The following is a 14,491-nucleotide window of genomic DNA, read 5'->3' on the forward strand; positions in this document are numbered from 1 at the left end:
TTATTGAATAAACAAATTATAATTTATACATGTTCAATTTGAATTGTAGTTTGACAAATAATTTGTGATATTTTGGGGGGTAACCCATCATTCTTGAGAATGTTTTCTTTAATCTGATTTGGTGATTTACTTATTTCTTGATGTTGATAGTCTTAAGACATAATTCTAGACAAGATGACACCAAACGGGAACACCAGTTGCACCAACACAGAACAAAACAACATTACAAACACAACCAACTACGACTAGGCAGAGAAACATAAAAGCAGGTGTGCTGTCTACAGAAAGTTCATCCAAGTCAATAACTTGTTTGTTGACCATGGCTGGTTGCCCTCCATTCCAAACCATACACGACTTATAATGCCTTTGGTCTAATTACTTGATATGTAAAAAATGAATAATATTAATCCTTATAATTTTATTTTGAACAATAGGCGTTGACATTTTTTGAGATTTGATAAAAAGACATTAACTTCTAATTAAAAAATTTGTAGAACCTCCCCCCCTTGAGATTTCAAGAATGATAAAAACCTTTCTTAAAATTTAACAAAATGACACAAATCTCCTTTTATATCTTGCCAAAAAGACAATTTTTTAAAAAAAATATTTGTATTTTTTTGATAAACCTTAAAAGAGGTCTTATGTTATTTTCAAAACTTTGGGAGAAATCAATGAAAAATTTTAAGATCTTAGGGAAAGGTCCCTATTTTTTTAACAAACCGGGAAAGTGAGAGCCTTTACCCGATATAATTTTTCATTTCCACTCCATTCTTGCTCACTAAATATTAAGTAAATTTTTGAAAATGAAAATGTAGGGAGGAATATAAATGGAACCAAATGTTTGAGACAACCCACATACAATAACTCCCATAAATTTTCACCAGTGAAATAGCAATACAAATGAGAAAAATGAATCTTCATATTGAGTCTTGTGAATTTTTACTCAAATTCAAGCCTAAAGCCCGAACACAGATTCTCAAAACACAACTTATGCCCTAATGATTTTAATTTTAACATAAATGATCCAAGCACAACAAATGGAATTAAACAGTTTTCACTCTTCGAATGAGAATGGCTAAGATTCCTAATCCAATTTCTATTCCGCCGTCCCCAGTGAGGCCTACCCACCAAATGGCATGTTCACATAGTGGCTGTGCTGGGTTTGCAGTATGTCAAAACTCAAAACTCCTCTAATACATGCCAAGGGCCATGAGAACTCTTTTTGGCTTATCCAAACAAATGTGCTCTACTTCAAACTCTGCTCTAATTACCGAAACCCACCACAAAGACCCTTGACCCGTATTGAACAAGATGCCTCAAGACATTGGTGCTCTACTTTCAATCATTTAAGGCAGAGCACAATCGACTTCAGGGATCATTGAAAATAGCTCACAGCTACACTAATTTTGTTTGAATAATTATTTATGCCTGATCACATCAGGTCCTCAAATATAAATGAGAAAAATGAATAGTGAAATGGAGCATAAGTTCATTGCACAACCCACAACACTTCCCGCTTCCGCACAGCATGTGCAGGTGAATCGCATCATGCACTCGAATACAAGTCAAGAAGCACTTCATTGAAAAGACCCAGCTACCTGCTTCTCCTAAGCAGCCTCTGCAAGTGGTAATTAATGGTTCCCCCGGGCTTTTTGTTTTTGCCAGCCTGCGACAATGTCAAACAAGATAAAGCTTTAAACTGAATTAATAGTCACAGAGAACAGATGGAATTTTTTATACTTGTAATAGAAATATACTAAATTCAAGGAAAACACTAAGAATACTGTACAAAATCTACAGAAAAACATAAGAATAGTGTACAAAATCTACAGCAAAACATCAAGTTCCAATCACCTGAGAATCAATGCAAGCTCCCAAAAGTTCCTTGTGCCTGACACACTTTTCACCATTGCCCTGGTTTAGAGCCAAGCAGTTGAGAAATGAAATCATTTCCTTCGTGCAAGGTTTGTGGAGTGACCTAAATTTCTTGGGGTTAATATAAAGTCCACCACCTTTTCGTCCCATTACTCCGTTGTTCCAACTGCACGTGACAAGCACAAGGATGTCAAATTCAATTCTTGAGAAGAACCAGAAACAGAGAGAAGTGTCCCAAAAAATTGAGATAACAGTAAGTTTTTGGGGACCCCCCTCAACCAACACAATCCTACCAAATCATAATCCATCCAAGCCAGTTCCTATTGAATGAACACAAAACACCCACTTCCTATAAAGGAATGGAAAAATAAAATAAAAAAAAATCCCCTACAATGATGGAGCATCACCATTGAAGAACTTCTGGTGCTTATATTTTGAATCTGTAACTATATATTTAGAAATTAAGAGTAACATTTTAGCTTTGGAAATTTTGGTTAATTTAGCTCTAGGTATTTCAGTTCTTTAGGAGTTTCTTTGTAATTATTTGTTCCACTTTTTAAATGTGGAGGTGCCGAATAGTCTATTTATGAGTATTGTACAGTTAGAACCCTTGTAAAATTGAAAATCAAGATTCTCTCCGTCTCTCTCCCTCCTACGTTCAGTCTCCTTCCTCTTTCCTCTTTCTCCTTTCTTCTTCTATGCTCACTATATTCTCTTTATTTTCTTCTATTCCTCTCTCTTCTCAAGCCGTCCAACATTAAACACTAAAGTTAATTCTACAATCAACGGAAGAATCGAAAGAAGAAATATATATCCTGCAACAGGAGAGAGAAGCCAAAGAAGACAGAAGAAGGGAAATTTCCCAATCCATAATTCCTAATGGGAAAACTTAAAAAGTATATCCTGCTGCACAAGAGACAGAGAGAGAGAGAGATACCACCTATTCTACCTAAAGCATGAAAACATGAAATAAATAAATGTTCTCTTGTGAAGACTAGTGTAAAGACTATAGATGGAGAAACTAGAGAATTTCCAATTACCATAGGTGTACATCAAGTATCTGCTTTGAGTCCTTATCTTTTTGCTTTAATGATGGACCAATTGACTAAGAGTATTCAAAAGGAGGTTTCATGGTATATGTTGTTTGCAGATGATATTGTATTAATTGACGAAACTAGGGATGGAGTAGAGGCTGAGTTAGAATTATGGAGAGAAGCTTTGGAATCTAGAGGCTTTAAGATAAGTAGAAATAAAACAGCATATATGAAATGTAATTTTAGTAATGATAGGAGGAATATTGGAGACAAAGTTAAACTTGATGATAAAGAAATAAATAGTAAAGGTAGATTTCGATACCTTGGATCTATTATGCAAGCTGAAGGAAAAATTGAAGATGATGTAATGCATAGAGTTAAAGCAGGTTGGTTAAAATGGAGAAGTGCTTCAAGTGTTCTATGTGATCGTAGAATACCCTTAAAATTGAAAGGGAAGTTTTATAGGACAGCTATAAGACCAGCTATGCTATATGAATCAAAATGTTGGGCAACAAAGAAACATAATATCCAAAAAGTAAAAGGTGCCGATATGAGGATGCTTAGATGGATGAGTGGTATAACATTGAAAGATAAATTAAGGAATGAACATATTCGTGGTAAGTTAGGTGTACCTTCTATAGAAGATAAGATAAGGGAGGGACGACTCAGATGGTATGGACACTTGCAACGTAGGCCTTATAGTGCACCTGTGAAGAAGAATAACTTAGTTACTGTGGGGGGCAGTAAAAAGGGTAGGGGTAGACCTAAAATAACTTGGGAAGAGATAGTGAGTAAGGATTTAATATCCTTGAATCTATCAAAAGAAATGGTCCATGATCGCATAAATTGGCGAAAAAGGATTCATATAGCCGACCCCACTTAGTGGGACTGAGGCTTGGTTTTGTTGTTGTGAAGACTCACCTTCAAGACAATAATTTGCTCCCAAAATGAGACTCTATATGATATTAAATTAAAAATAAAGTCGGAACAATATGTGCAACAAAGAAGAGAACTTTACTTGCAAGTATAAAGTTTCGTTAACTTTCTGGATTTCAAAGACATAGGAACAAACTATGCTAACCATTTATTAGAAATTAAAAAGTATAATCTTTGTGGACTTGAAAACACCAGTGAATATTTTAGAATCAACCTACAAGGGAACAGAGCCAAAGAGGTCAACAATATGTCAGGGGCCCTAGCCTCCCTAACTCCATCCTTAGAAAGAACCACATCTTCAGGCTTGCTGTATGCACGAATATACATAAATTATAGGCCCGAGCACAATTTTCTATTGAGGGGCCAAGAGAAAGTATCTAAATATTTTCTTACCAAATTCACCTAGGTCAAGGGAATAAGACTAAGTCAATATAAAAGGGAAAGCATTAACAAGTTAGAACAAGAAACTAAGATTAAATTAGCAACTTGAAACATACGGACTCTTACGGGGAAAAAGTATAAAATAGGGAAAATAATATTTAGAAAGAAAACTAACTTAATCTACCTTCAAGATACGAAATGGGTAGGACGGAAAGCTATAGAAATTGAAAATATCAGGATTTAAACTTTGACACACTGGTTTGGGCATTTGAAACTCAAGCCTCATAAAACACTTGTGAAGAGGAGTAATTTAGTTATTGTTTCCGGCATGAAAAGAGGTAGGATAGACCTGAAATAACTTAGAATGAGGTAGTGAGGAAGGATTTAACAGCCCTTAATCTAATAGAGGAAAACGCTCTTAATCGAGTGAATTGGTGAAACAGGATTCATGTAACTGACTTTATTGGGAGTTCAGGCTTGTTGTTGTTGTTGTTGTTGATGTTGTTTGCACACACCAATTAAGATTTTTATATTACAAATACTTAAAATTGGGCTTCCATGGTCTTTCAAAGTTCCTCACTTCCCTCCCTTGCCACTGACAACCAAACACCACCCCATCCCCTGCACACCCCTGCAGCCTGATCCACCACTACATATAATGTTTCAATTATTCTGGGATTTTTTTTAAAAAATAAAAAGAAAAGGATTCATGAACAAGGTTCAACATAAGAGTTCTAAATTAAAGGGGCATCAAGGGGTGCCAGCTTGAGCACAAAAACCACACAAAACTAAACAGTAACAATAAGTTCAAAAGTAGTGATCTGGAGTAAAATTCCCAGAGCTCCACAAGAATAGCAGGCATGAAATAATCCTTTAGTTTTGTATGGAAAATTACTTTCCCTCAGAAACTCTACTAATCCTCCAGATGCAGACATAAACTCTGCATCACCCAATCCCGCTCCCCTAGTGCTTCGCTTTTGAGCCTTCATCTTCCAACAACTGAGGAAAGCTGAAGCACTGCAAGGCACAATCCAAGCATGCACAGCCACATAAGCCCTCCAAAGATCCCTTACTTAGCAGCAGTAAAGATTATAAAAAAACGAAACTAAAAACCAAAAACCAGAAACCAGTAACCTATTTGGTTAATGTTTGTACAACAAAAAAACACTAAAATTTTAATTAAAAATTTATTATTTTGTCTTTAAATCAAATAATATTTTTTAAATATGATTTAAATAATAAAAGTGCAAAATAATACAAATAAAAGATACTACAATTAAAATGAGGTCGGTTATAGATTCTTAGAATTGCCATGTCTTATGATTTGGTTATATTGAATACTTGCTTTATAAAAAGAGAAGCACACTTAATAACCTTCAAGAGTAGGTATAATAAAAGTCAAATAGATTTCTTTTTAACTAAGAATGGGGATTGTCTATCTTGTAAGGATTGTAAAGTTTATTCCAGGTGAAAGTTTGGCTACACAACATAGAGTCTTAGTATTAGATATACATATAAAAAAATGAAGAGATGGAGTGGCATAAATCAACGCAAGAGAACTAGCTGGTGGAAGGGAGATGATATAGTAAAATTTAAAGATAAAATGATCAAAGAGTATGATTGGACAGTAGGTGATAAGGTTGATGCAAATACTGTTTAGAATAGAATGAAAAATTCTATCATAAGCATAGCAAAAGAGGTTTTAGATGAGTCCAAAAACTTGTTAGGACAAAAAGAAATTGATATAAAATATGAAAAAATTGTAGAAATATAGAAAATCTTGAAAAATATAAAGAAGCAAGAAAAAATGCAAAAAAGACTACTCGTGAAGCTAAAGATAGAGCTTATGATACGTTATATACTAAACTAGATACAAAAGAAGAAAAAGACATTTTAAACTTGATAGAGCTAGAAAAAAAAAATACAAAGATTTAGATGATGTAAAATGTATTAAGGAGGAGAATGATAATGTCTTAATTAGAGAAGAAGACATAAATGAGAAGTGGAAGAGATACTTTTATAAGTTGTTTAATGAAAACTAAAATGAAAGATTGAACTTGAATGTGACAAATGAGGATAAGACTAAAAATAGAAGATTTATTCACAAAATTAGAGTCATTTTATGATAGCCCTCACTTCTGGCAGAGGAAAACCGTGGTTACAAATATGTCACAAGGAAATTACAAATAACTAACAAAACCCGTATCATTAACCAAAACAAGCCTATCAAAATCCGTATCATTAACCAACTAAAACAAACTAAACATGCCCAAATGATGAAAAGTGGGAAATCTATACGATCAGATAAAATACCAATTGAAGTTTGGGAATGTTTAAGGGGAATTAATTGGCTAACTTATCTATTCAACACTATTATAAAAACCAAGAAAATGCCATAAGAATGGAGGAAAAATACATTAGTACCTTTGCACAAAAACAAAACAATATTTAAAACTGTAATAACTATCATAGAGCTAAGATTATGAGTCATACGATGAAATTATGGAAAAAGGTAATTGAACATAGAATAAGATTAGAAACAAAGAATTCAGAAAATCAATTAGGTTTTATGCATGAGGGATCAACAACAAAAACTATTTATCTTTTAAGAAGTTTAATGGAAAAGTTTAGGGAAAAGAAAAGGAACTCGCATATGGTTTTTATTGACCTAGAGAAAGCTTATGATAGAGTACATAGGGAAGTTTTTTGGTGGGTCTTAAAAAAGAGGAAATTTTGTAGTAGATATATAGATGTCATTAAGGATATATATGATAGAGTAGTGACTAGTGTTAGGGACTGTAGGAGGTGAGTCTAGAGATTTTCCAATCACAGTAGGTGCACATCAAAGTTCTACTTTGAGTCCTTACCTTTTTACTTTAGTAATTGATGAACTAACTAGAATATCCAAAATGAGATCCCTTGGTGTATGTTGTTTGTGGATGATATCATGTTGATTAATGATAGTAGGAGTGGAATCTAAGCTAGAACTTTGGAGAGACACATTAGAGTCTAAAGAGTTCAGGATAAGTAGGAATAAGAAAGAATATATGAAATGTAACTTCGGTACTGCAAGGAATAGCCATAGAGAAAAGATTAAACTTGATAATCAAGAGATTGGTAGCACTAATAGATTTAGATATATTGGATCTATTATGCAACTTGAAGGGGATATTGAAGAAGATGCAATACATAGAAATAAAACAGGTTGGGTAAAATGGAGGAGTGTGTTAGGTGTGTTGTATGATCATAGAATACCCTTAAAATTAAAAGGAAAGTTTTATTAAACAGCTATAAGGTCAGCTATGTTTTATAGCTCAGAATGTTGGGCAACTAAAAAACACGTACAAAAAATAAAAGTTGCTGAGATGTGAATGTTAAGGTGGATGAGTAGTTTAACATTAAAAGATAAAGTAAGAAATTAACATATACATAATAATTTAGGCATAGCACCAATTGAAAACAAGATAAGGGAGGGGCGGCTTTGATGGTTTGGGCATGTGAAACGCAGGCCTCGTAGAGCACCTGTAAGGAGAAGTAAGTTAGTTATTGTGTCTGACATGAAAAGGGATAGGAGTAGGCTTAAAATAACTTAAAATGAGGTTGTGAGAAAGGATTTAAAAGCCCTTAATCTAATAGAGGAAATTGCTCTTGATCGGATGAATTGGCGAAAAAGGATTCATGTGGCCAACCCCACCTAATGGGGACTTGAGGCTTGTTGTCGTTGTATAATTAAAATAAAAATTATTATAATTATTTTACTTAATTGCTATATTTTCAAAATTCACTTAACAATAACAATATTATTGTACATGATAATTAAAAAATAATAAATATATTCAGTAATTGATATTATCATTTTATTAATTTTAATTACAAACTGTGGATAAAATGATGAGTTAATCCAAAAAATACCATTTCTATATATTAAAATTTTAACAACTGAACTATAAAATCATGTTTTTAGTTTTTCTGCAAACAGCTGAAAACTAAAAACATAAATAAGAAACTAGCAACATAAACAAATGCAATTTTATATTCTGTTTCTTCACTACGCAAAAATAAAAATAAAAAACAGAAATGACACCAAACAGGCTCCAAGATAACTCCTCTTCTCCTAAGGACCTAAAGTAACCCTATGAGTATGACTTCCCAAAGCACTTCCCAAGCAAAGGAAGCCACCTATTTAGGAGCTCCTGCTTTCCAGAAGGCCCTGCAAGGAAATTGCTTTGCCCTCTTCCTGCCAATAAGAACCAGATTATGATAGGACTTGACTGAGAGTTTTGAGGACTAACCACCCATTCTCCCAACCAGCCAGATGCTATCTTTCCTGTTGGTACATATTCTGGTTCTGTTAAGCATAACCACCCGCTCTCCCAACCAGCCAGACGCTATCTTTCCTGTTGGTACATATTCTGGTTCTGTTACGCATCCCCAGCAGATTGACAACTTGCTAGCTTCACTTCCAAGTTCCAAGTCCTGAAACTTAAATTTCATTCAACCCACTCTCCCCCAATGTGGCCCCCACATTGGATGTTAACCATTTTGTTTTTTTCCCTTTTTGGGCCAACCAATCCCACTGAATAAAAAAAAAAAAAAAATCTCACTCCTTTAAAACAATCGGCAGAAGCACACCACGGCGACACTAAATAATGAATCTTCTCCAACAACAAAGATATTTATATATATATTAATCATTTCATACAATCTGTAGACTCCACAGAGCTGAAAAAACCACACACAACCACAAAGCATGAGAATCCTTCCTTTTACAAAAACCTAAAAAAATAACTAACAAATCCAACACCGACTCTAGACACCCAATTTTCTCCCAAAAGACCAAAAAGCTTATTCCATATATTGCAAAGCAAATGAGAAGTGCAAAAACAAATGAGATGCTGTTTCAGAACTATCAAGACAAAGAAAACATATATCGGGAGAAAGTGTCTTTGGAGATCTCCTCCCATATAAAAGATTGTCAGTGTTAACTCTGTTAAGAACAACCGACCAAATAAAACCCTTGATCTTTGAGGGAACTTTGGCCTTCTGAAAAATGAGAGAAAAGGAAATATTAGCATTAATCAAGTAGTCGCCAAAAGTTTTGCAAGAATAAACCCCCAAAGAGTAAAGATCAAGAACATCCATCCACCCCAAAAGAAAGATAGAAAATCCCCAAGAACGTCAACAAGAAAGGCAACTTCACCTCTCTATCATTAAGAGTTGTATGAAATTGAAGTCCCGGGAAAATGAATGAACTCCAGAAATCAAAAAGAAGGAAATAAACTCATTATAACCTGAACTCAAATGATAAAGACAAGGAAAATAATACATTTAAAGCAGTATTACTCCCCCTAGATGTCTTCCCAAAAATGAATATGAGAAACAACCCAAGACAAACTTAGTGTGAGAAACAAAAAGGGGGTAGACTTGAAAAACACACCTCCACAGGCTTTTCGAAAAACATCTAATTCCTAAATTAGCATCCTAGCCATTCACATGCAAACAAAATTTACTTTTAATGAGTCTATGTCAAGAAAAGGACTCCTCTATGGGAACTCGCCATAACCATTTAGCCAAAAAAGTAGAGTTTTTAGAAACTAACATACTAGGATCCAAACCCCCCTCCAACCTAGACTACAGTCAGTCTCCCAACTAACAAGATGATCTTTCTAATCCCCAACCTCGGGCCAAATAAAATCTCGTATGGCCTTCTCAACTTTACTGGCTATCCCATTGAAATCCTAAAAACATACAAATAATAAAGAGGGATACTAGCAATACAAGCCTGAATAAGGGTAATGCAACCCCCTAAAAAAATAACATACCTTTCCACCCATCCAAATGCTTAGAAACTCTTTCTACCACCAGATCCCAAAAAATCACAGGCCTAGGATTACCTACATAAGACAAGGGCCAATTCAAAAGACCACAACCCACTAATGAAGCCAACTAACTAGACTTACCAGAAGTCAAATTGATGGCTTCTATACCACTCTTCCCCAAATTATTTTTAAGCCCACCTCTCAATATTTGAAGAAGAGTCGAGCTGTTCAAAAAAGAATCTCTATGGTCACAAAAAAAAAACATAGTATCATCAGCAAACTAGAGATGGGATGCATAAATCCCCTCCCTACCCACTTTCGGTTAACTAACTTATTATCACTCCCTCTCCACCATGCTACTCCAAACATCAACAACCAAAACAAACAAAAAAGGAAATAATGGATCCCCTTGTCTAACACCTCTTGACGGTCTAAACCATGATTCAGTACTCAACTCACGATGACTGAGAAGAAAACATTAGACAAGCAACCCCTCACCCAAGTCCTCCATCTCTCCCCAAGCCCTTTCTTGCCAACACCTTATCCAAAAAATTCCAGCTTACTCTATCATAAGCTTTTTCAAAATCCAATTTCAAAAAGTGCCCTCCTCCCTCTACCTACGAACCTCCTATACAATCTTATTAGCAACCAAAATGAATCCAGTCTGCCTACCCTGGCAAAAGCACTTAGAAGCTTAGAAATAGTATCATCTAACACCACACTCAACCTATTATCTAGTAATTTAGCAATGATCTTATGCACACTAGTCATGAAACTAATAGGCCTAAAATCAGCAATCTTAATAGATCTATTAATCTTAGGCACCAAAGAGATGAAAGCGGAATCAATGCTTTTGTTAAGAATCCCATTACAATAAAATTCATTAAAGACCCTTAACAAATCCATCCTAACCACATCCCAAACAATCTTAAATATATATATATATATATATATATATATCAAATTAAACCCATCTAGACCTATAGCGTTATTCCTCTCCATACAAACACAAAATCCTTCACTTCCTCCTCCTCAAAGGTCTTTCCAAACAACTCACATGATCCCAAGAAATGGGATTCCAATCAAGACACTCAATCATAGCCCTACAAAAAATCTCCTCTGAATAGAGATTGGAAAAGAAGTGAGTAATCTCATTTGCAATCAAAGGATCAGAAATAATTCCATCTCCTACCAAATCCAATTCCCTAGTCATGTTATTCCTCATCTTCCAATTAGCGAACCTATGAAACATTTTTTTGTTACAATCACCTTCTTTTGCCCACTTAAATTTAGCCTTTTCCCTCCAACTCCTCACTTCTTTGAAAACCAAATCCTCCAACTCATTCTTTGACAAAATCAATTTAGCCTCTTCACTCTCCAAAAGACTAACACCTTCCTCTTTTCTATCTAAAACATCCAAATCACACAAAATGACAGCCTTCTACAACCTAATATCCCCAAGAACTAACTATTCCAGATCTTCAAAGGCTCCTTAAGACGCTTAGGCTTCCTTATGAACCTAAAACCTTCCCAACCCCTTAAATATCCTCCACCATGAATCTCTTAATACAGAAGGGAAAAAAATCATGATCAAGACACATATTCTCAAGCCAAAAGGGAGAGAGACCCTATTTAACCTTAGAATATTCCATAAAAACAGCAAAATGATCAAAGCAGTTCTAGGAAAAACTATTTGTGAAAGACTATAAAACTCATCCTCCCAATCACCAAGAGAAAAGAGCATCACCAAGGGGCAATTCCCTCAAACCACAATCCCTAATAAATATATCAAAATCCAGCAAGATTTAAATTTTTCTCCCCATTTTTTCTCCTCAAGAAACCTAAAAACATGAAATTCACCACCTAGAATCCATCTAGGGGAACAAAAGCCAAAAACCTATCAAAATTCTGAAAGCTCTTGGTCCTATGGTCATAATTCCACATTCTATAAAGCTACCTAGAATATCATTGAGAAGGATCTTGTAGATGTCATTCCCTCTCTCTCTTTTTTTCAAAGCTCTAAGCATCTGAAGCAAGTGAATGCAACCTTGTTGATTCTAGTTCCTAAAAAAGACAATCCTTCTTCGCCAACAAACTACAGACAAATTTCCTGGTGCAACATTCTCTTCAAAATTATTACTAGTAATCTTGCTGTGCAGGCTGTGGAGATCTTGATCCTTTCATTAGTCTCAACTCTCAATTAGATTGCTTTTGTCAAGAAAAAACATAAAAAAAGAAACAAATAAATAAAGGGGGAACGGTCCACACTCAATTACCATTGGTACCAAAAAAAAAAACGTAACCCAACCCTAGCAATAAATATATTAAAATAACATCTAACAAAGACTTCCCCAATGGATTATGCTCCATGCACAAATAAATAATGATTCCAAATGAACAAACACACAAACATACATATTTGTATAGAAGGGCAAATCATGTTTAAAATATAAATACCGACAAGTGCACAATAAAACAGGTACACATGCAAGTATATATCTTCATGTGCTTGTGGGTGGGTATGTGTGTTAAGATGGAAAATAGAGAAGCAAACCATTATTTGCTATTAAAATCCCTCAACCAGATGCATATTAAAGAAATACAACAAAAATAACACCAAAACTATTAGATAGGTTATATGATTCCTTTTTTTTTTTTTCATTTTGTATGATATAAATCTGCAAAAAGATGGAATCCTGGCAAATCTTTTCCAATTACCTCAGTCCAAGTCATTCTAAGTCTACCCCAAGGAAGCACTAATACGAACACGGGAGATAGGACACAATGCCAACACGTAGACATGAAAAATATGGATACAACCATGACTGGGATAAGTTAGTTAATTAATATAAAAAATGTATCTGTAATCATGTTTTTCCTTCTAAATGAAAAATATTGAAGAAATTTTAACTTAAAATGAAACATGCATCATTCATGCTCAATTACGAATAGCATAATCATTAACAGCACTCATATAAGAAAATTCATAAAAAAAAATTTGTCATTCATCAACAACCAAAAAATGGTCCAAGGCTTCCAAGAAAAATACAAAAATATTTTTCAAAGTACAAATCTAAGTTAAGCTAATACAACATACATAATTTTCATTCAAGTTCCTGAAGATGCGTTCTTTCTCATCATACAAAATATCAAGTTAACTAAGTTAAGCTACATACGATTAAATGCTTCAAAGATAAACCAGAATTTTCGTTCAAGTAATCAAGTTCCTGTGTGCTTTTTGATTTCCTGTCAAAGAAGCTTCAAGGCTAGTCGATGACAATTTTGGGATCCAAGCAAAGGGTTCAAAAACAGAAAAGCAGTATCAAACAGAAAGGGTCCATCAAATGAGAAAAGAAGAGGGGACTCACGAGCAAAGACCCAAATACTTCGACCCTTCAAGAGAGAACACAGAAAAAAGCTTCGATTTGATCCTTTGACAGAGAATAGGCTGCTTCAACAGAGAACCTCCTTCAAGCCCAGATCGTCAACGAGCAAGCCTGAAATGTCCGGCGAACAAGGCGAGGAAGGCTAGGAGCAGTGGCAGGCAGCGAGAGAGGTCCAACAGGGGTCTAGGGCTCTGACGAATCTACTGCCGTTCTATCTGCATTTTTTTTTTTTTTTTTTCATGGTATAAAATGACCAAGGAAGCACAACGCAGCGTTTTAACATAAAGACATATTTGGGTCATGTCCATTCGTGTACCCAAAATATATAGAAAAATTAAGCATGTACATTCGTGTACCAAAAAATATAGAAAAATAAAGTAGCTGAAAAATAAGTAGAAATGAGTCCTAAATTTACATGATTTATTTATATCTACTTTACGAATGGATGAAATAAAAAAATTTACTATTTTGGAAGGAATTATAAGATAATTTTTTATATAAAATATCTCTTTTTTCTTTCTCTTCTTTTCTCTTATTCTTTCTATATGTTTACTCTCTTCAAGTATTTTTCTGTACATTACAAAATGAGAGGGAGATGACTCTTTTATAGGACAATACATGGTAGTGGAAGATGAAGGAATGAAAGATGAAGGGGTGACAACATTCATATTTAACACTCCCTCTTAGTTGTCACCCATACATTAACTCTTTCCGCTAAGATCTTTAAGATGTCTCATTCCGATGAAATGAACTAATTTCTTGATTGTTGTAGTAAGCAAAGATTCAGTGAACAAATCTGTTAGATTATCACTTGATCGGATTTGCTGAACATCTATATCATAATTCTTCTAGAGTTCATGTGTATAGAAGAATTTTGGAGAGATATTATAAGAACCCAGTTTGGTACAAAACCAAATCGTTGACGATTTCAGACAGTCGACGAGTTCAAGCGGGCTGAGGTCTTTAAGTTGCGAGAAAGCTCATATTTTTGCATAATCTCTTTCTCTCTCTTAGGGTTTTCTATCTTTCTCTCTCTTCCCATTCCTCTAAATTGTGTCCC

General features: G+C 34.6%; 1 protein-coding gene across 2 annotated transcripts; it reads right to left on the minus strand.

The window, feature by feature from the left end:
• Positions 1-1,378: 1,378 nt before the first annotated feature.
• On the minus strand, positions 1,379-13,689 carry LOC131149546 (uncharacterized). Of its 2 annotated transcripts, XM_058100090.1 has the most exons (4): positions 13,414-13,689; positions 3,542-3,616; positions 1,855-2,041; positions 1,379-1,666 (listed from the first exon to the last, which is right to left on the minus strand). In XM_058100090.1, the coding sequence occupies exons 3-4, from the start codon at positions 2,023-2,025 to the stop codon at positions 1,595-1,597; spliced, it is 243 nt and encodes an 80-aa protein (XP_057956073.1). In that variant the 5' UTR covers positions 2,026-2,041; positions 3,542-3,616; positions 13,414-13,689; the 3' UTR covers positions 1,379-1,594. The 2 variants fall into 2 exon arrangements, with proteins under 2 accessions (XP_057956073.1, XP_057956072.1); XM_058100089.1 differs by lacking the exon at positions 3,542-3,616 and having other exon boundaries at positions 13,414-13,687.
• Between the last annotated feature and the right edge of the window lie 802 nt (positions 13,690-14,491).

This window comes from Malania oleifera, chromosome 2, assembly GCF_029873635.1.
Source record: "Malania oleifera isolate guangnan ecotype guangnan chromosome 2, ASM2987363v1, whole genome shotgun sequence".
NCBI classification, from domain to species: Eukaryota; Viridiplantae; Streptophyta; class Magnoliopsida; order Santalales; family Ximeniaceae; genus Malania; species Malania oleifera.

What these genes read in the sequence shown, in the direction of transcription:
- LOC131149546 (XM_058100090.1), bottom strand. Translation starts at nt 2,025, where the DNA reads ATGGGACGAAAAGGTGGTGGACTTTATATTAACCCCAAGAAATTTAGG. An exon ending in GAGCTTGCATTGATTCTCAG is followed by an intron (nt 1,667 to 1,854) that starts GTGATTGGAACT and finishes ACATTGTCGCAG; the next exon opens with GCTGGCAAAAACAAAAAGCC.